The sequence below is a fragment of the Aythya fuligula genome, chromosome 12, assembly GCF_009819795.1.
Source record: "Aythya fuligula isolate bAytFul2 chromosome 12, bAytFul2.pri, whole genome shotgun sequence".
Taxonomy (NCBI): Eukaryota; Metazoa; Chordata; class Aves; order Anseriformes; family Anatidae; genus Aythya; species Aythya fuligula.
The window spans coordinates 2,678,020-2,701,283 of record NC_045570.1 but is presented as its reverse complement, the minus strand read 5'-3'; the positions used below and the strand labels follow the sequence as shown (position 1 = coordinate 2,701,283).

The following is a 23,264-nucleotide window of genomic DNA, read 5'->3' as shown; positions in this document are numbered from 1 at the left end:
CCGGGCTCTCTGTTCCCTAAAGGTCTCAAAGAATTGTGCTTCTCTGCCACTTCTTATTTACTTAACCTTGTGCACATCAGACTGTGGAGCTACATCCAGTCTAGGCATGAATTTAGGAGTATATCATTTGAGCTGCCTTTTTCTCATTTACACCCACCTTTCTATTTATGCAGCGTTGTGCTTCTCACTCCAAGATTCTGATTTATTGATCATATATACATTTAATGAAGCATCTTTTGTTTCAGAAGATGACTTAGTCTAACATTATGTTCTGTTTCCAAAAGTTTTATTTGAATAAACCTTCCCAGCCTTCCCAAGTCTTTACCTGCCCTTTGAAAGGGGGAAAAAAAGGTGGGGGTGGGAGTATGTTTACAATTTCTCAGTTAGTATGTTACTCAAAGGCAGCTAATTTGGGGTTAGATTCCTTTTCTTATATTAATAAGGTTGAACAATAGCTATCGAGTAGAAACAATTTAGGTAAATAAACATGTTAAATAATAAAATTAAATTAAAAAAAAAAAAACACCACAACTTGGTGATTCATGAGAAACTGTTACAGATGTTAGTGTATAGTCTTAGTAGCTAAGCACTGAGGTACTAAGATTCCTTATGCCCGATGCACTCCAATAATTTATATTTTTTCATGGAAAATGTATTCAAACATATATTTGTGTGCATCTCTATATGTGAGTCTGTAAGGTCTACAATATTTCTGTATGTACATGTTTATATGTGTATGTATATTTTAATGGAAAAATGGACAGATATAGGTCTACATATATGAAATACACAGTAATGTAGTAGACCTTAGGCTTCATCTAAATTGGAACCTGTAAAATAAGTAGCCCCCACTCTGTTACATGATGGTGATGATTTGTATATTAACCTTACTGAAGGACAGTGAACAATTGACAAAGTTGTATTGCCCTTTTTAAAATAAATCAGAAATGCTTTGTGACATGCTTATTACAAATGGCATTTCAATTGATGAAGGTGAGCAGAGCTGGGCACTAGAGAATTCTGCACTTATTTGGCTGACACATTGCTCCAACAAGTAAGAGCTCTTCATTATTACTTTTTCTATTCTTCTCATGTCACTATGGTAATTGCAGTGCAGTGGTTGCTATAGCAAAAATGATTAATCCTCCGTTGTTGTTGTCTGTATGCTAGCAGAGGCTTTTTATAAGATCTGCTTGTACTGGCTTCAGAGGAAATCATAATGTTGGATGGAATTCCTGATAAATAATTGCAGTTATAAATTGTTTTAATTGTATTAGGAATTGTGAAAAAATTTATACTTGTTAAAGAAACATAAGGATTTCAGTGGAGCATCCTGAAAACAGGATTTTGAGCAATAAGATGAATGTGAACTGTATTTCAACACAAACCTGTTATTTTCTGGCTCCATCGAAGATTAATGAAATATGTCTTTAAAAGAGTGAGCCAGAAGCAGTTAGTGTGGAATATGGTGCTGTTTATGCAGTCTAGTAATTCATTTTCATTGGGAATTAACATTATAATTACTATTAACCTATGATCGGTTCACTGGATATTGATAAACTATGTTTTGTGATGCCTGACCTGAGAATTGAGAAGTTTTATTAATCAGTCACTGCTTTTGCTAAGTTCACACAAAATAAATAAATAAATCGTTGCAGCTTGTAAGAGTCAAAAATAGCTTTCCAAAATGAAAGTAGAGCATACTGTTGATAGTGTCCTTGTGAATAAATACAACACAAGTCTTACTTTTTCAGGGTAGCGTTTAGCCAACTTTTTACTTGCCATATGTTCTCTTAGCTGCTGCTGGGTCTTCATCTGTGTCGTCGTCTTTAATTTATGAAGCCTGTGTTTATTAGTACTATGCAAACCTGCTTGCTTTTTTTGACAAAGCAAGAATTGGGATTATTGAAGTTCTCCTGAGACCTGAACTCAGTTTTTTCTCATGTTTAGAATCTAGTAATCCAACTACTAATTCTAAGACATCTTCTCCGTTCACCAAGTAACTGAAGAGTTTCATGTATGTTACTTGACTGTCATATGGTAGAAATCGATATTTTTGTCATAGGTAATGAGAGCTTGTTAATGCCAGCTCATTGTGTTTAAACAGTGTAACAGAGTGCCTAACCTTTGTTCGTTTTCTGTTGAAACCATTCCTTGCACTGTGCAAAATGCATTTTGTTGATTTTTTTTTTTTTTTTTAAAGTAGACTTTGATTATCCTGCAACTGATGATACCTTAAATACATTGCTTTTATGTCTGCAGAGTTTCATTGCACTTCTGTAGCTTCCAGTTTTGTATCTCACTTTTCTTTTAGAATCTAAATTTCTTTATTTTTTTTCCTCCTCTTCGGAATGTCACATCCTCAGATGCAGTAACTATGTATCACAAGAAAACTTTCAATGATGTATTTTGGTAAATAACCTCTTTACATAGCAATCGTCGTTTGAGCTCTGAATTGTGGAAATGTACTTGAGCTCCTGTAGTCAATGAAAGGACTCTTTAAGAATCTTAAGATGCAGGAAGATAATATATCTGTGTTCGAAATACTCAGCATATGAGGAATACTGTTATTACTCTGATCAGTTTGTGTGAAAAGATGCAAAAGCTAATGGTATTAAAGAATTCTGAATGACCTTATCTAAGGAAGAAGTTGTTTTTGTGATAGACACACTTGAGCTCATCTGAAACGGGTACATGGAGATAATCTAAGTTAATTGCCACTTGGGTATTGAGTTCAAGGTGCATTGTAGAAAGTGTATTTAAAGGATAAACCTGTCTTGCGTTTTAATTGGTGACCAGGGATGCCTGCTGTTCAATGATACTTTTATCTTTTCTTAGTCCTATTTTTAAATATCTAGCATCATGACAGTTCTTTAGAAAAAGATCCTGTATCAAGGCTAAGACCATAGCTGTAGCAGTTTCCCCTCCTTATTTGTTATCACATAGAAGTTTGATACCACATGTGCTTTCTAAATGTGTAACTTTAGATAGTTCTCAGCTTTGCCATTTCTGTTCTTACAATGTGAAATACTTAGAAAAGTAAATTTCAGCATCAACTGCGACAGGAATTTCAGTGCTGACTATTGTTTAGTGTGTGGGGAGCTTCTTATTTTGTTCTTAATTTCATTTTGTGTTTAAACCCTTTTTTTCCTTCTTGGACTCCAGTTAGTATGTTTAATTTGCTCTTCTTCCAATTAAGATAGAAGATCTCACTGGTGAATCAGATGTAGCCTAGAAGTCTTTTTGTGCTGACACGCTGTGTTTAAATGCTTTTCTTTCCATGGAGATGTTAATACAGATTCTTTGGGAGGGTATAGGCAAACCTAAAATAAGAATTTTAATGTGAAGGAGTGTGTTATTAGTTTTTTTAATGTTCGCATAACTTTGATTCATCTGTGAAAGCTCTTTACATCTGTCTTTTGAAGTTGTGATTCACATTTTCAAAAAGCAGCTGACATTGATTATTTTAATAATGCGTAATTATCTTAGTAATTTATTATAATCATCCCTGTCATGACCATCTCCTTGAACACCTGAAGGCAGAAAGTGACAAAAGAATTCTAATCATTTTATTACTTCAGAAGATAAATTTAAGATAATCAGCTTTCAAACAAACCTTTATTTTGTTTGAATATCAAACTCAGTTGTACTGGTTGCCTTCTTTTTGCCTGCCCCAGAAGGAGAGTGTTTTGAGTGCTGCTGTAGCAGGATTTTTTTCCTCCTTTTTTTCGGTTCTTTAGAACTTTAAATGAAAGGCTCACAAGGAAGAAGAATGAGAACAGTGCAAAGCAGTGAGGGAGAGATGTGAGCAAGCTATGTGCATGGTGAAATAAAAGGCATATGAATGTGCATTAGGATGTATTATATTAAACAGAGATGCCTGATGCTTATTTTGAATTTAAATCAACAGCAGAGAAAAGCTTCTTGGCTTTTATTTTACCATGCTGAGGAAATGTTTTTTCTCACCTCTTTGAAAGGAACTGTGAAGACTGCACTGACGGGAGGTCTGTAATAACACAGCCAGTTCACAATGTATATTCTCAGGAGAGAACAGTAGGTGCTGAAGGCATGAGGACTCTGTGGTGTATGAAGTGCCTTGCTTTGATGTAGCATCGGATCCAGAATTATGGAAGCTAGGCTGTTCTTTCTGTCTTAACGTGCGTACTTAGCTTATGTTTATCTCCCAGAGGGGGGAGGGGAAGTTTTTCTTAATACAACTGGAATAAGTTATGAGTTTATTAATAACTTAATAATTTATTAATAATTGGATCATACGCCCGCCAACTTTATTGTTTTGCACCTTGGTTGTAAAATACCACTTTTTAACACCGTTTTCTGTTTTAAAGGAATTTGACTATCTGAACTGAGAAATCTTGTTGCCTGTTTACTTCTGTTTAACATGTGATAAACATGCTTATTTATAAAGCATCTGTCTGAGACATTGTGATTTTGGAAGAAGTTTATCAGGTATAGATCTTTTTTCCTTAAAGCGTGGAAGAACATACTTCATTAGCAGTCCTGAGAGGAAAGAAAATCAATTTGGTAGTGCAGGGTTGTGTGCTGTCTTCTATCAATTGCAGCGCCTGCTGGCTAGTCAGCCTACTTACTTTATAGATTTATCTTCCTCTTCAGTTAAGGAAAGATGCAGGTGGTAAGTTAGTTACCAAACGGAACTGACTGAGGCATTCGAGTGTGTGGCTTTGTTTGCTCTGCATCATAAAGGGTCTATGCTCATTTGGCTGATCATCCAGTTGGTTGAAAATGGAAGGGGAAAAATCTAATGGACCTGCTACAGCAATCCCTTAATTTTCAGAGTTGAAACTACACAAACTCCAGTGTCACCATAACAAATTAGGACAGCACAACACCTACATGTAGATGGGAGCATTTAGTGAAATGCTCAGGAGGATCAATGAGACCATCAGAGTAAATGCTTCTGTAGTAAACACAACAAATAATAAACACTATTTACTATTTGTTTTTTTTTTTGTTTTAAAACATCTGTTTGCTATTTTATGTTCGTATTGAATTTTGAACACTTTAAAAATATAATAATGTTCTAAATTCTATTTGGGTATTTTTTCTTTCTTCTGTTCACATGTATTTTTAGAAGAGATGGAAGAGATTTGAGCTATGTTTGAACATCTTCAAAGAATTTTCAAGCTTTAGTTGCAAGTAATTTTTCTCATACAATCTATGAAGTGTACTCCCATCTCTGTCTTTTGGGTTATTCTTCTACTGTTCCAATCCAGAAAAAGTTTGCAGACATGGAAAGGAGTCTTTGTGCCCATGACTTTTCATTGAAATGCAGTGAATAGGTAGTTGTAAGTAACAATTCTCATATGATTTGTAGAATATATGACTGCTAATTTTATCTTTATATATTTTGACATAAATACAGATTTGTAGCTGATGAGTGTGTGGGACTGTTCTTTTTTTTTTTTCATTTCCACTACCTATAAAGCTTGATTTTTTTTTTTTTTTTTTTCTTAGTGTTGTTCTCTAGTATCACAAGTCAGAGTCACGTGTTGAGAACGTGATAGCTACCAGCTGAGTGTTTATTTTTACGTCAAACAGGCTTTCTTTCAAGATGAGTGAAGCTCCCAAAGTACATTGGGAGTCTAGGGTATGTTTAAGCACCTCTAGTGCTATGAGGTGCATTGGATTTACAAGTAATGTTAACAGTGAGATTTCCAGCAACTTGAACTGAAGTTGGTGAAAAATCCATACAGTCACAGAAGGATAGACCAGTAGACTCTAGGAGCTGAGTAAAGATAACAGAATTTCTAGAAGTAAATGTCATGACTGGTTCTAACACCTAATTCCCTTGGTGTACTAGGATGAAACACATGTAGTGACATTTTGCATGTATGGTATTTCTGTACTGTTTGACAAAATGAAGGCATTTCACTGTTTAGACAAAGTGTAAATTCGTATGAGCCACTGGGCCACACAGAAACACACGCAAACCACATGTAGTCTTACAAAGGTAATATTGTTGGCACAGCTATCAAGAAAATGCATAATTGTGTTTAAATATTAGTATGTAACTAAGGGAATTTCTTCTCATGTATAACTGAAACAAAGCTGTGTCCAATTTTATTTACATTTGTATCTAATTTGTATCTAATGTTCATAAAATGTTCAAATAAGCAGTCAAGATCTCCTAAAATGTATAGAAATGAATGTTGCACTGGTGGTGACTAAAATGAGGTTTCCAGAAAAAAAAGAATTTTTATAATGGTCACGTTTAATAAAAAATAAACAAATAGAGCTTGCAATGTGGATGTCAGGTTTAGCTGGATGTAGGATGAAGTACATTATCAACTAATGTTATACGGAATGTTTTTTCCTTGTCTTTTAATCTGTAGCTAGTACATCTTATTTCAGTTCATCTAATGAGCTCCTCCAGCCATTATCATCAATGGCGTATTCATTAGTAAACCCCAAAGAGCTTCACATGCATGTTTTTTCACCTATGAAAACCTAATAGAGCTTAAGCAAGTGTGCTAATGATACTCCTTTTTCATTTCTGGCTTCCTCCTCCTTTGTGGAGGAATTTAAATTCAAGATTAGAGTTTTTGTTTTGTTCTGTTTTGTTTTAAAAAAAGGATGTTTACTTAAATTGAGAATTAAACCAAGCATGAAGATGAGATGAGTTATCATTATAGGTCCAAGATAGTTTAGTTGTTACAGTGAGATTGAGTTCTGTGAGAAGCTCCTGGGGTATTTTCCTGTGGTTTTCAAGATCTATAGAGTTGTGCAAAAAAATTTTAGCTGGCACTTCAAGGTACGAAATCAAGGTAGGAAGCACAAAGATTAAGAATCAATTTTCTTTCAAAAGTGGAAAAGTTGCTGGATCCATATGTTGTTTCCACACAGTGCCTTTGGACAGGTTTCAGAAATACTGGAAACATTGTATTTGTAGTTATTGCAGATCAGGACAGTGTAAAATGGCAATATAAAAACAGGAAAATGAAACATTCTGCTCTAATTTGGTGCTTAGGGCTGGTTTGGGAGGAGGGTAGGTTTTTTGGGGGTGGGGGGAAGGATTTCTTTGCAAAAATTGAGGAAAGATTTGCATTTAAATGCAAGATTAGCCAATATTCTGGGTGGGTTTTATCCTTATTTCTATTTTGTTTAAAAAAAAAAAAAATCACTAATCATTTACAGCAGTTATCACTTCTGACAAATCTGAGTTTTCTTCAGAAAATGCCTTTTGATTAAATAACCTTAATAATAAAAGAAGGATCTGTGCATTTTAAGACAAGGGTTACAAATAAAAACTAGAGAAGAAATAAGAGAGAATAGTGTGACAGACGTGAAGAATTCTGGGCTTTCCTTCTCTTGATTGCTGCTTTTCTGTAAGACAGTATTTATCTAATTGTAGGCTTTCTTAAACTACTCCGCTACGGCTCGGAAGATATTCTCATTTCATTGATGTCCTATTTCCAGCTGTATTCTCATGGTTGGCACTTCACTTGATGCCTTTTAAGTTGCATTTGTTTTGCCTGCCCTGCAATGTGAATATGTACCTAGCCATTTTTTGTTTGTTTTTGGATGAAAGATAGTGGTAGTGAAGCTCTCAATGAGGCAGCTTTATCGAGTGCTCACTATGATGTATATTGTAAATGTTACACATGGTTGTTGGGAACTTAGACACTTTAATTGTTCCAGCTTTCTTTTGCTATGTTTTTTGTGGTCATTGTTGAAGTCAGTGATAATGGGCACAGTTCTTATTCATGGTACATAAAACATTAATTCTGAATCAGTATCCTGCTTTAATTGTTTTACTTGAATGATGCAGAAAGAAAACAGCTTTACAAGCAGGTGCTGATTTCAGACCTGTCAAATTCACTGGTTGCTATGTTAATTTCTCTGTTCAGCGGTAATTTATATTCTCATCTGTTTGGTTGCTGACTTACTGGACTACTTCCGAGGCTAACTGCCATCCTAAATTGTTTGTACTTGGTAACAGAGCTGCCGTAATAGTTTAGGAGGGTTTTTGCTGTGAGATAAAATAATACTTGAGGCAGATGGCATGTAGAAAGCCACTGAAGGTGATGGCTCAGCTTTATCACTTGGAGGTATCTAGGGAGGTCTGATATTTTTACAAGTCCTTCTGCCCCTTATGACCCAATTTTCCATCTCCCAGCTTCCTTACATAATGATGGAGGTACCTACAAATTTTAACTACGTATGGATGTGTATACTAAAAGGTGGTTTGTCTTCATAGAAATATAATTTGGTAAGCTGAGGCATCATTTATTATGGTATAGGTTAGGTATGACAAAACGCTTTGGTTGTGGTCAGTAGTACATTGGGAAATAAGTAAGGGATTCGGTAACTTTTGAAGGTGGTGTAGTGTTTTGGTTTTGATTTGTGTTTTTATATGTTAACTAAGGAGACTTTTTAAAGCAACTGTAAAAAATCTACTTAAAATATTAATACCAAGCTGCTCAAAACCATATGGGCTATGGGGCAATTTGAAAAGATAAATTTTGCGTTACAGTTTGAGCCTTTATTTCATAGCCTGGAAAAGCAAATTCTCTGAAGCTTTTATGGGTTGGGGCTTAGCATCTCTCTAGCAAGTCTAGTTTGGCATATATGGTGATAATCAGGAGTTGCAGCACTAGTCATTAATGCAGCAATTCTAGCTTCTCTCGGGCTGCTTACATTCAGCTGCCTCACTGTTCTTCTTTCTCAGCCCACACAAGGTAGCTTGGGAATATGCAAGGCAGGACTGCAAAATGTGAATGTGGGGATTCCTCCTGGAGTAGATAATGGAAAACCATTTTATTTCTCATTGTATGCTCTGTGCGTCAGAATTCTGGATGCAATTAGACATTGCTTGTTTCAACATGTAGATGGTCATTGTTTTCCTAAAGGTTTTGGAAATACATGTGCTAGAAGAGCTTTGTTAAAAATCTGTGATTTAGTCATATTTAGCTAGTTCTATAGGCCTGGAATTTATCAGCCATTGAGTTGGTGAACTTTCTAGTGTTGTTTTTTACCTTTTAGTATAGATAACATAGTACATGTGAACTCATGACTCTTCTTAGTCTTCCTGGCAGTGCAGAAGTTTAAAATTGGTTCCAAAAGTTGGATTTGCTTGTATGGTAGATTTGTGATGGCAGATATATATGAGTAATTTTCTTCCCGGTTAAACACAGGGACCACAGAGTAAATTAGTAAGCATTTACTCTTCTAAATATAATATATTATCATCAGATATAAAATTTAAAAGTTCCTCTGTACTGTGGATCAAGATGAAAACACTCAACAAAGATTATCTTCAAACAGAAAATTGATGAGTTCTTTTAGATGAGAGATTACAAAGGTAAAGGATTTTTTCAATGTCTAGTTTATTTTGGTCTAATTTTTCACACTAAAAATGTTCAGTTAATTATCTCTTGCAAATAAAGTTTCTGATTTTGCAAATACACATTGACCATCTTTTTTCTTTGGCAGATGGTGATGGACAAAGTGAACATTTGTTACCAGTCTGTGAAGACCAAGCATGTCAAAAAAGTGCCATCTATTTAACTAAGCTAGGACTGGATCAGGTATTGTGACTTTTGGAATTGCAAAGACAAAGGAAAATACTGTGTTTTATGAATCAAGACAGTATAGAAAAATAACTTTTATTTCCGGAAAAGGTAAATTTCTCTACCTGTAATGATATTACGTAAGATATTTTTATGTAGGTATGTATTTATTATCTACCGCAAACTATGGTTTTGATGGAAAGTAAAGTAACTCAAGATCTAGTAATGTATCCATTTCAGTTGTCTAATCTTGGCAATTCTGTACTTACAAGTACATGTTTTCCCATGCTCAAAGGTTTTCGTTTTGTTTTTTAAATTGCATATATTCTGTGTTCACAGTGGAATAGATTACAGTGCTGCTGGATACATGGCATTACAGGGGGATTTGATTTACAGGTCATAGAATGTACATACAGCAAGTGGATGATTAGTTTGCCATACTTGCTTTGCTTTCCGGGCAAAAGGAAGAACACTGACTTGTTAAGCACGTCACATTGGTTATGTTACTGTAACATGCTGCTTGCATTTCGCATTTCACTTTTGAGTAGTTCGGGTGCTCTTTGTCAAAAGACATTGTCCTTCAGTTCTAAATTTAGTTCCCTATTCTTGATAGTATAAGAAACAAAAGACACTCGATGTTTTCTGCTCAAGTAAATTTGAGAGAAATATTCCAAATGGAAGTAAATTAATTGTGGAAAATGAACCACACACAAATACCATGTGCCATTGATGGGTACAAAGCTGTTACTTGACAGTGGTGGATGATTTATCAGTGGGATAAACAAAAACTGTATGCTATGTTATTTATGATATGTTTCTGGAAGGAAGTGATTTAGTAATGTGTAGAGGAAGGTGTGTAGCAGCTTACATAATACCAAGATTTTGCCAAAGTTGAGTCTTTTATTGTAGCGTGCTCTGAAGTAACGTTGTACGTAGACAGTTTTCCTGTTCATAATTTCATAATTTCATTTTTTTTAAAGAAGTCAACTATTTATTTAATAACACATTAGATTTCTAACATACTATTTTTGACTGTCTCAGTGTATTTAATTTGTATTTTTAATTTAGCAATTACAATGTAATTTCAATTTTTAAATAGTTTCTAAGATAATGATCTTTGAGTTTAAAAATTAACAGCTGAATATTGTCATTTTATTTAGGAAGTGAAGAATCCAACAGATTCTCATCCTACTAGAAAAAAAAAAAAGCGTTAAGAAGTATTAAGGCTTACCTAGAAACTTCAAAGCAATTTTTCTTGCATATTTTTAGAATGACTTTCTAATTAAAAATTACAATATCAAATGGCAGACAATAATGACTTGTTCTGACCTAACCTTTTTTAAAAAATTATATCTTGCATTTTCTTTTCTTGTATTCTGACTCATCTAGAAGTGATGGAGCTTTTTTTCCTAAACCATTTTAACTTTCCGATTATGAAAAAGTGAGAAAATGTCAGTACCTTCATTCATGTCTACAGTTTTTCCTGTGTTGCATGTTTTCTTCAGGTAGAAATCTATTCAAACATCTTGCTTCCTATTTTTAGTTGGAAGTGAAATGTTTAATTTCATTGCATTTGGTCATCTATGAGATCAACTGACCCAACTTCTGATATTTGACTAAATGAATTGATCTTCATGAGAATTGATAAATAGAAATTTTGAGGCAACAGACCAAGATCAATGCTCTTTGTTTAATTAAAACTTTACAGTTTCAGGGAAATAATAAGCCCATATGGTGCAGAATGTATTGAAACAAGGAGATGGTATCCTGTGTGTGACAGCTAGATAACTATCTGGAATGTCTGGGAAACAGATTTCAAATCTATTACAGAAAAAGTAGAAGATGCTACATATCCATAATTTCTGTTCTGTTTTTGTTGTAGGGTTTTGTGGGAGTGCTTTTGGTAGTTATGAACTTTTGAGAAAATTATTTATCTCAGATCTTGAGGATAATAAATTACATGACTGTCTTTAAAAAAAGAAAAAAAAACTTGTAACTGGAAGTGGTTTTGTCCTTCGTTGTCACAACAAGCAAGTAGTGATATTTGATGAATAGAAATGAAAAACAGTTAATGTGGTTCTATTGTATTGTGATTGAGATGAAACACGCAATATTGTGGGATAGATTGAGATGAAATATGTATCTGTAGAATTTGTGGTTCTGAGCAGTTATGCTGTGAAGAGGCATTCAGTGGCATATCAGGTTTTGGAGTTGTTGGTCTGATAAGATCTTGTTTTGTTTGACAGCTGTCAGTCTATGGTATATTTCCTTCTCGTGCTGTGTGTGGTGTAGCTGGATGGTTACTTAGAAAGCCAAGCAGATCTAAGAGAATTACTTCAAATTTCAAGGATGAAATTCTCTCACCATAAACCTATATTTCATTTAACCATTTAATCTTCAGAAGTATTAGAAATATCTCAGGTAAATTTTCCTTCTTTTGGATGATGAGGCTAAAGGACAGGCCAAAGCAAAGAATTGCATACAAGTGACCTAAGGAGATGCAGACCTACTAGGAGTTTGAAAGAATGTGAATGTTCCCTCAGCAACAAAAGAATTGCAGTCGGATCTGAACTAGAATCCCATCTGCTGTTTCAGATTGTAGCTGGTACTGGGACACCTCAGGCTTCTTGAATTTCACCTGCAGTAAGCTGCAGACTAACATGCTGATTTAGATCTCATTTAGATTCTGAAAATCAGACTGAGCTCTCCCTGAAACTTGTTTTAAAGTCCCTGGTAATGTTTATTGTAGAAACTATAGGTATTGTGATATTCTTAGAGATGACTAATCTTTCTCTTAATTTTGTCTAGTATTCAGTATGACTTTATTTTGTTTGTTTCCTGAGGCAAGCAGTATCATTTCAGTCCTTTAATTTAAGAGTTTCTTTGTGAGCATACTTATAACCTTAGTTTTTATAACTGTGAACCTTCTTGTAACCTTTATACAATAGAAAGAGTACAGCTTTATTCCTTTTATAGATACAGCAGCTGTAGTGTAGAACATAGCAATGCATCCTATAGCAAACCACAGGTCTTCCTGGTATCATTCTGTAGGCTTGACATGTAACCAACAGCACTGATTATCAGCTGTAGTTTGTCACAGCAAATTGCTTTTCTTGGTTCCTCTGCAGCAGTATAAAGGTGGGGAGGGGGGATTGCAGTTGATGTAATTTTTCATTAATCCCAGATTATGCAAGATCCGCGCATCTCTGGATTGTTTGTCTTTCTCAAAGCAGCTACAAGTCTGTGAGCCATGCTCTTGTATTCAAAATATGACTTACTGCTTTAGTTATTCTCTTCTGTGTTGCTAAAGTAACGCTGGGGATTAGCATCTTCTGGGCTTTGGACACCATAAATTAATGGTGTAATGTATGGTGGTGGTGTGTTGGTTTTTTTCAGTGGTGGCTACTCAGTTGTATATGGAATTCAGGTGACCTTCATATGCACTGAAAACCTAATGCCTCCTGAAATTACTGGATTTATTCTTTATGTGCAGCTGAGCTATAATGCATGCAAACAGCAGAAGGGGAGCCCCTAAGAAAAAGGACTTCTGTTGCTGTGGCCAGTTCTGTCAGGTCACTCTTGATCTTTGTACAGGATGCTCTATAGTGCCCCTTGCAGAAAGGAGGAGAAACCCTGGCATTTCCAGGAAAGGCATTGGCCAGGAACAGACTACCAATTTCCAAATGCTTTCTCACTCACAGCAAGCTCTGTGCCTGTGTTACATGGTCTGGAATTGGGCAGCTGGCTGGATGGGCTGATTGTTCGTAACAGGTTTCCTGGCCAAAGCTTAAAGTACAAGATGCTACCCCCATATTTTTGGTTCAAAGAGCAGGCTCTAGAGCAAGCGAACTGTGTTTCTTAACGTATAAAATAACATGGATTCAGAGAGAAATGAACCCTTTTTGAGTTAGGAGGGGTGAATGCAAAAAGTTTTAAACTATCTTTAAGTACTTGAGATCTTTTTCAAAGTGAAAAAGAGGCCATGTTTTCATAGGGCAATAAAGTATTCTCTCTACTACTTGACGAAAAACAAATATTTGAAGAGTTTGAGAATGGATTTTCAAGCACTTAAAAATCATTTTAGTTTATAACATAATTAATTGAAGGAATATATAAATGTTTTAATTATATCAGTGCAGGTAGTTAATGAAATTTAACATAAAGGGAAGAGTAAATCCTCTGAATTAATTTTATGTATTCATTTAATTTTTCCTTTAGATATATTAACTGTTTCTCAATCTTCTTTTCATCTTAGGTAGGTAAGAGAAAAAGCATGATGAGACTGCAAGAAACAGCTTTGTGTCATTACATCCCACCTATTTCTATCTTTCAGTAAAAAGAAAAAAAAAGGCTTTAGTCTTCCTCTTAAGCTTCATACTTGCTATTACAACTTTTAAGTAATTTTTTGGGTTAACAAATTCAAAAGCAGTAGCAGATTTATATTGTTGACAAACCTATTTTTATTTTTCTGCTTTCTGTACTGAAATACGTCCTAAGCCACAGGAACAATTAATCTTACATTCCTTTACTCTGTAATAGTTATAGGAGAAGCATACAGAAAGAGTTTCACCAAAAATGTGCATTACTCTGTGAACTTAAACTGTCAGAGTAAATTATGCGTGGTACCAAAATGTGTCCAGGTTACAGATTGGACAAGACTAATGTTTTGAGATGTTCTACAACTGCCATTGTAAAAAGTCCCACAACTGGTTCAGTAAGATACGTAGTGATGTTTAGTAGCAATAGGTGGTTTTTTTCCTCGCCTGTAGCTTTATATGTTGGCATTTACTGTAGCCTTTATAATAGGAAAAATGCTATTTATGAATCATTTTCTGGGTAGAGTTTTTCTTTAAAAAAGGTAAAAATTCAGGTTTACTCCTAAAATCTTTTTGATTTTTTTTTTCTTTAAAATACTGTTACCATACCCAGCAATATTTAGAAACTATATGGTAAGTATAATTGGATTTCATTGCAGTGGCAATTTTTATTTTGCATGGAATCATTAACACAATATTTCATGGTGCTGATTCCAATTAGTTTTTCAAATTTCTTGTACTTTGCAGTAATATTTCAACTCTTCTGTATGACAGGGAATTGCAAAGTCTAACAATGAAACTTTTCTCTCAGGTTGAGAATTTTTTTTTCCTTTCCTTTTTTTTTTTTTTTTTCCCCTTCTTGGATTCTTCAAACTTTCAGCAGCTAACAGTAATTAAATAGGTATACGTATGTTGGGGGGAGGGAAGAGGGGAATATGACCAAGTATGTTTAATTTAAACTTTGGGTTCTTATCAGTGGCATATAATGGATCATCTTAGTTCAAACGTTGCAAGTTACACAGGCAGGCACACAGTATATGTGCATCTGGCAGAACTGTTCTAGGTTTCTAAGCTGTCTGTGATAAATTTGACCTTAGTGCACTTCTTAAAAAAAAAAAAAAAAAAAAAAAAAAAAAAAAAAAAAATTTGGGGGGTTCTCATGTTCGTGTGTAATCTCAAGAGACAGGTCCAAGTGTCACAGACAATTGCCATGTGGCTGGAATGTTGTTGGTTGCTGGATTGTGCTAGTGAGGGAGTCTCTCCACAGCAGGAAACAATGCTGTCAGGGATCTCATTCTGGTTCCTGAAATTGCTAAATTAAGGCTTGGGTGAGAGACGTTGAAGATGCTGTTAAGTGCTGTTGACATTGCTGATAGTGATCCTTTAGGATGGCACCCTTCTGTTTTTTTGAAGACGTTGTCAGTTAGCTGACATAGAAAATTACTTCTGGCTTTAAAAATGGCACTGATTTTCTTTCTGTAGAATTGAAATGTTAACCCTCATACTTAAGTTTCATACTGACTTGTGAAATTACTTTGATTTTAATTAAGATAAAATCCTATTTAGCCCCTCTGCAGCCTTTTGTGGAGAGTAAGTACAGATACATTCTGTTTCTTATCCTGGAGAAACTGAAATAGTACTTCGCACTTCCTTTGTACTTTCACAGATTTAATGAGGGTGTACCCCTCTTCCAGTTTTAATGCTGCCTATTGCTTGCGATTTCAGAGGGGAAAAAAAAAATCTCGAGGATCTGAAGGCCTAATAGTTCAGGTGTGGCAACACTTTAAAAAAATAAAAAATAAATTACAGGCAAGCATGAATTTCAATAAAGTTTTTCCTGAATATTGCTATACACCAGATGATTTCTAAAAACATATGTCCTTCATTCTTATAACCTTACCTAGTTTTTTTCTGTTCTGGAAAAAAAAAGGTTTCATATTAAAACGGTCATTTGGTGTCAGAGTTGTGAAATAATCCTTAGTTTCCTCTTGGGAAATTCATAAACCATTTCAGAATTGTGATGCAGTATAGACGTGTCAGCCATTTTAAATAGAATTGGGTGGGTTTAATACATAAAATGGATTTCCTTACCTATCTGTTCTGTTCTGTTTTTCTTTTCTTTTACAGTGGATTCCAGTCTTGCAAGACTTCAAAAATAAAGACACTGTTTGGGGCTTTGTACCACATCAAACTGACAAAGCTACATCAGAAGTTACATTTCCCATTACCCTTCATATTGGAGATTACAATATGGATGGCTACCCAGATGCTCTTGCTATATTAAGGAACACATCTGGAAGGTGAGGTATATGTAAACCTAGAAGTAAAGACCATTAAATGGTTGTACAGTCATCAGTCATACAGATTAGTAAATTTTAGTGCGTTTTAGTGTTTAGTGAAGTACCTTGTGGACTTTTTATTAACTTTCCTTGTATTTCTTTGCTCCTACTTTTTTGTTCATCTGGATGTTTCATCTATTTACTTGTCATCAGAAAGATGACAATACCTTTCTGTGCTCCAACAGTTTGATCTTAATCTGCTGAAATCTCTTAAGTTTTTTGAGCTGTTTTGCCCACTGATTCCTTTTATGGAGGACCAAGCAACCAGTTATTTAAGATGAAATCTTGCCTTTTTATAAGTTTTGTTGTGTTTTTTTTTTAGTGTCATGTGTGCTTCAGTGATCAGAAAAGCCAGTACATTCTGCAACTTCCATGGGACTGGATGCTCCATTTATAATAGCTGGGATTCATTTGCTACTTAGTTTGTCATCATTCATGATTTATTGTAGCTGAGGCAACAGAATTAGGTTATGCTCATAAATGTTTGTAGAAATCAATTTGACTTTTTTGGCTATTGAATTTTGCAAAATGATATTTTTGTCAACAGCAAAACCTGTATTTTTTCAAGGTACAGTGGAGAAGAATCTTCCCTTTTAGAGAGACAATAGCTGCAGTAAAACATGGTGATAAGGACCACTGCTGAAGACAGGTCTTCCAACTTCAGTTTGTTAATTCTCACTACAGCTCTGTGATCACTAAAATTACTTAAAACCTGTTAGGCAGGTGCTCTGTGGCTGGGATAGAGTTGATTTTCTTCCTAGTAGCTGGTATGGTGCTGTGTTTTGGATTTAGGATGAGAACAACAGTGATAACACTGATGTTTTAGTTGTTGCAGAGCAGTGCTTTGTGCTAAGTCAAGGACTTCTCAGCTTCTCGTGCTGCCCTGCCTGCTAGGAGGCTGGAGGTGCACAGGAAGCTGGGAGGGGACAGAAGCAGGACGGCTGACCCCAACAGGCCGTTCCATACCAGGTGGTGTCATGCTGAACAACAAAAGGGGGGAGTTGGCTGGGGGGGAGGCAGTCGCTCAGGGTCTGGCTGGGCATTGGTCAGCAGGTGGTGAGCAATTGTATTGGGCATCACTTGTTTTGTATATTATTATTTATTCTCCCTTTTCTGTCCTATTAAGCAGTCTTTATCTCAACCCATGAGTTTATAGCCTTTTTCAGATTCTTCCCCCTCTCTGTGGGATGGGGAGAGTCTTGAGGGGCAGGTGAACGAATGGTTTTGTGGTGCCCAGCTGCCTGCTGGGTTAAACCATAACAGCATGTCACAGACAGAAAATGTGTTGTTAGTAGAATATATACCTCAGTGCTTAAATCCTTAGAGACGGGAAATAAATGATTCTAGTCTTTCCTATTAAATTTGTCAGTGTAATTTTTCTTCCCTTTTATTCTTCATTGTTTGCTTTCCCAATGCTTTGTCTTGCTACAATCTGGTGTTACAGCAGGTGTAGTGATCCGAACTGGGAAAGTATTGTACATCAAGGAGTTAGTGATCCACATAACAGTTGACCTGAGTGCATGCCTCTGCTGTTCTGCACATATCACTTGGCTGCAGGATAAACTTAGCCAGCTAATCGTGATGGAGAAGCCTGTAGGCGGCTTCCACTTGGCATCTGGTGATGATGCCATTGGCATGTCCTTGTCTTTACCTTGAAGCAGCATGTCTTCATGTGAACATCATCTTCCTTGACTATAGAAATGAGTGGAATTGTGTACTTCCAAGAAAAATGTGAAAGAGACGTAAAGTTTTAATGCCAGTGAATCTCGCTATGAACAGGGTATGCACAGCATGTGCCCTGACTAGAGGTCTTGCTGATACTGTACAGCTTGGATTTTCCAGCACCGGATTATCTATGAAATCTACTCTTCCTTCCTCACATCTCCCATAAAAGGTATTTTAATCAATGCCCAGTTAAGTCTCAACATCTTTCTTATTGGGATCTATGATGAATACTTGCATGTGTGCAAGTATTTACAGGGAAAAATTAAGCCTCTGTCACAGGCGTATTTAGTATCTTCCTCTGTATAGCGATGCGTATTAGATTGGGTATGGATTCATAGTTTGAATTAATACTCAATAAGGAAAAGAACTGAGGAGCTCACTATATAGTGTTTAAAAGAGTATACAGCAAGAGTTAGATACTTAAGTTAGAATCAATCCAGATCTTCCAGTGATTGTCTAAACATGAGTCACCCACTGACATTTTTGTGTTGGAGTTTTTTACGTGCACCTGCCTAAAAACATTTCTAAAAATGACCTAGTTTGAAGAGCTACGTGCTTGTATTCTGCCTACACAAAGTTGTGATTCAGAGACTGAGCAGCTGAGCTCTGCCACTGTATTTCTGGGCCCTAAGATAACTAGCGCAGCAGCCTTTGAGCCTTAACATAACTAGCACAGCAGCTGGTTTGGTTTTGCCTTTTTTTTTTTTTTTCCTCAAATATGGCAGAGGAGAAATTGATGCAAGTTCTGGGCAGTAACAGCATAGGCAAAGTTAAAGCACTTAGTCCCTGATTGTTGGGTTTGTGTTTTTTTGTTTGTTTTTTTTTTTTTTCTTGCTCAGTTGGGAGTTTGCATCTTCAGTTCAGCAGTCATTGAAAAAAAGACTATAAAAAGTCTAGAGAGCAGCCTGGAACCAAGGTCTTTCCTTTTCCATTGAAACACTGAGGCATTTAAAATGCTAAGTTCTTGTCCCTTGTTTTTTCTAACCCCCCCCAAAAAAAATCTTTCATTTTCTGCTGTACTATAAGCTGTCTCTTAGGGCTAGGACACTTTGAAAGAATACTTAAGGAGTTCAGAGGGTTTTTTTTCAAGTTTTTATCTTTTAATATTACTGGGAGCCTTTCTTGTCTGGATGGTATATACTTATGGCAATGTAATATGTGAAAGGTTTAAATAGTTTATAAATAGTTACTCCTATGAAAGCCCAGGACATTACCTGTCTCACAGCAATGAATTACTGTGGTACACTTTTGTCTTTATCCTCCTTGCTTTTGGAATTATTTATTCAATTGGGTGTGTCTTAAACTTATTTAGAAACTTGACTTCAAAACTGAGTGACATAGTTAGGCATAAGGACTTAAAAGTACTGGCAGGTGATTTGACAGGCTGTTCAAAGTAGGGTTCAGAAACTGAGGAAGTCTGGCAAAAAAAAAAAAAAGAAAGAAAAAATATGTTGTGTGTTAACACAGTATTTTCCCTGTATTTGTTGAAAGGTAACGGAAACATTTTCTGTAGTGACTATCAAATGTCACTTTCACAGTACCATAAATGCATTGTTTCTGAGAAACATAAGCAAATGCTTCCTTTTTAAAATTTGTAACTGGGTCAGAGAGAATTAAAAGTGTGGGAATTAAATTAAAAGCTCGTCTTAAATTAGATCAAGTTAAAATGAAAACCTTATTTAATTGATTTTAAACACTTCTGGATCAAGCTTTTTACTTCTTTCTTTGAAGCTTTTCATGCTACATCTACAGATCTAATTTCAGTGATTGATTACTGGGATTAAATGATAAAAGCATTTTTGTAAACTCTTGACCTCAATCTGTGTTACAGTATAGAAGGCCTAGCTTCCAGTTGCTGTCTGTAAATTAAAGAAATTAAAGGAAGCAGAAGCCATTTTATTAATCTGAAAATATACTGATATGTGACAATGGAAGAATATGACTAAAATCAATTCTATTTTTATTATAAATCTGGAAAGGACTTTCAGATTTTTTTTAATTCCTATAGAACACTGAAATAAAAATATTTATAACTCTTGGGAATAACTTCAGTTTACTGTCCTTACAGGAGATTAATAGCTTCAAATACTCCTAGAATTGCCATAAGACCAGTCAGATATCCTGTCATATTCAGTCAATTTTCAATAGGGGCATGCAATGTTCTGAAAACACGGATACATTCCTTATTAACAGCAGCAACAAAAAAAGGAATCACTTCTGGTTGCAAGTGTGGTGGGGGTTTGAACTACAAGGGTCTATGAATTCGAACAGGTGAGAATGCTGCATTCAATCAGATCTAAGGTATTTGTCAGTCCATTGTGAGTTCTTTTAACTTTTGACTTGAGTCAAAACCGACACATTAGAATTCCAGTCTACAGGTCTTACTTTAGGCTACATACGTGCATGATTTTTTCTTCCTTCTAGTTATGACTGTATTAGAATTTGTGTATGTATATAGAATAATAATAGGTAAAGGGCTTTTACCAGTAGTTACTGATTGGTTCATCTCTACTTACTATCTTATCTAAATTTATTCATTTTTTTTTTTTTTCACATGCTGTTTTTAAATTCACTCTGGTGATGTTGGAAGTCTGACTACTTCATCGGAGTCTATAATGCTTATCCTTTGTTCAGCCACCCAACTAGATGAAATAATTTATTTAACTGCTTGTTTCCCAAGTAGAAAACTAATAATTGGCAGCTAGCATTGCAAACACATAATCCAGGAATCATTTTTCAATGAGGCTTTTACTCCGAGGGAATGTTTTTCACAGGTTAAATAAAGTAATGGTATAGATGGAGATAGATGGTATCTATCTCACGTACTGGTGACAAATAGCAGTAACGATTGAAACTTAGAGCTAATCAAAAACTGAATGTGAACAGTTGAATGAAAAATAAGTATAACGCACTTCTGCAAAGTTCTCCAGGCACTCATGCACTGGTTTAAATAAACGTATGTGTATTAATCCTTTGCATGAGTCTACTAAAAGGAGTCTCATTTGACCAAATCATCTCTTCCTAAATCATTTTTAGTCGTCACTGTCAGAAACAGGGTTGGATGAAGAACTTCTTTAAAATGTAGATTCAATTGACTGTAGATGAGCAGTTGTTAAAAATACAGACAATTTAATTTATTCTGAATGTCTGGAGTAAGATACTAGTTGTTTAGATGTCCCCTGTATAACTGTAGATGGCATTGCCTAAAACTGATGGAATGAGAGTTGTATGAAATTAAGCAGTATAGATTTAATTGTAATTGTGAAGTAGCATGTTAAAAATAAAACTAAGATAAATCTTCAGTCTGTCTTTGTTAAGCCATGCTTGTAGTAACTCAGTCTTACTAGATTTAGCTTCGCTGCATGTGGCCTTCAGTCAGAAGGTTCCCATCTGTAGACAATGCTGTACTTCCTCAGCAGCGCTTGTAAGTTGTTTCAGGTAAAGTTCTGCAGGTAGTAGGTAGTTGGTGACACTATGTTACATGTTACAATGGTGTGAATATAACAGTAAATGTTTAATAAACATTAAAAGTTTAGCAAGTATCCAGTTAAGGGTGATTATGCTAGTCTTAATACGCAGCACAAAAGAACTCTGAATTCTTGGTATTTAAGCTGATTTTTTCTCTATTGTCTGTTACACATGTTTGTAGCATGTGAGCATAGATGTATGGTTTTATCGTTGTAACGGTCTGTCTTTGTGTTTTCCTATAGGCTTTAAGGGACACTGGTTTGTCATTTTAAGTACGTTGTTGATTTTTACTGTTATAGGTAGATTTTTTTTCTGACTGTGAATCTACTTCAAAATTTGGTTCAAAATAAGAAGGTCATTAATTTACTCTTGGTAATCATAGCATGAAGGAGAAATAAAATACAGAGGAAGATGCTTTGATTCTGGTAATTGTAAATTAATTAAAGCCCTAAAAAAGCATAAGGAATCAATTAGCAGCCCGCAGGCCAAATCCAGTCCTCAGGAGTTCTTCCAAGAAGGAACTGAACAGCTGATGGCTCTTCCCTTTGCAAACAGCCAGGCACTGCAACTTCTCCTGTTGCTGTAGCCTTTCAAAAGAATGGCCCGCAACCAAGGCTTCCCTGTCCTGTGCTGAGACGTTGCACGGGGCAGCTCCCATATCAGCACAGCCCGGGGAGTGGCCTGGAATCAAGATCAAGAAAGATAAAACATGGCTAGCCGTTACTTGGACTCTGTTGTGAATGTTGTATATACATCTTATGTCAAGATGATGATGAAAAAGAGAAATTGAAACAATTTGCTTAGCTTGAGTTGTCACCTTAATTTTATAGTTGGTTAATTTGACATAAAATAAGAATGTGAGCACTTAGCAATTTCAAGTTACGGTTATGAGATCTCAGGTTCAAATAATAATATTATATGCCTTAAATATTGTAGATCACCTAATTTGATTTTTAGCTAGACATTAATTCTATATACTCTTGCTTTTAACAGTGACGTTGTAACAAGTGGGTTGTTCAGATTAAAGCTTAGTCAAATGCAGGCGTATGGCAGAGAAATAGAGCCCTATTTTTTGTTTTTCAAAGAAACTCAAGAGATGTGATTATAAGGTTTTGAGGAAAATATTTAAATATCCCATTTGATTTTTGACAAATCTTACAGTGAACAAAATCCTATGTTATTTCCATTGCAGGTTTTGAAATACTAACTTGACATTGTGCAAAGAAACTACTACTACACTGTCAGAAATATTTTTTCCTCAAGGTGAATGTTTTGCCTTCCTCTCCTAAAAAGGATGGTGCAGAAATATGAGTATTGTGGGATACAATTCTTATTAGAAGCAAATAACCCGAAATATTCCATAGAAACAAAAACTTTCCTAAGGAAAAAAGCTGAAGTTACTGTGACTGTATCCTGGAGGCCTTGGATGCCGTTAAGATATGGAAAACCACCTTTTTGTCACCTTCTGGAATGACATTATGTTCAAGGTCGTAGTGAAGAAGTGTTTTTGGTAATTGCCCTGGGCTCTGACATGCTTAGCTAGTTTTGCTGCTAGCTAGCAGCAGTTGGCTCCTCCATCTCCTGGCTCTGCCCCCGGAAAGAAAAGAGGAAACTTCATCTGTTCCCACTGCCAAGGCAGTGATGGATCCCTGTGGGCTCCCAGGATAGTAACTGAGACTTGCCAAGGAATCAGGCTTCCAGCTGGTGAACTCCTGAAGGTTTTCACCATTCCAGTGAGAGTGGCAACCTTACAATATTAGAGGCAATGTATGATGCTACTAGCCATCAGCATGCATATATGAATCTGCTGGTATAAACCCTGTGTCACTCATCTGCATCTCCCACCAACAAACTGATGCATATTAGAT

General features: G+C 35.6%; 1 protein-coding gene across 1 annotated transcript in view; it reads left to right on the top strand.

Moving 5' to 3' along the window:
* The window catches only part of ITFG1 (integrin alpha FG-GAP repeat containing 1), a 72,787-nt gene that overhangs the window by 27,360 nt on the left and 22,163 nt on the right, over window positions 1-23,264 (top strand). The window contains exons 9-10 of the mRNA XM_032195979.1: window positions 9,472-9,566; window positions 15,992-16,164. Of these exons, the coding sequence (XP_032051870.1) occupies window positions 9,472-9,566; window positions 15,992-16,164 (268 nt within the window). The remainder of the gene's footprint in view (window positions 1-9,471; window positions 9,567-15,991; window positions 16,165-23,264) is intronic.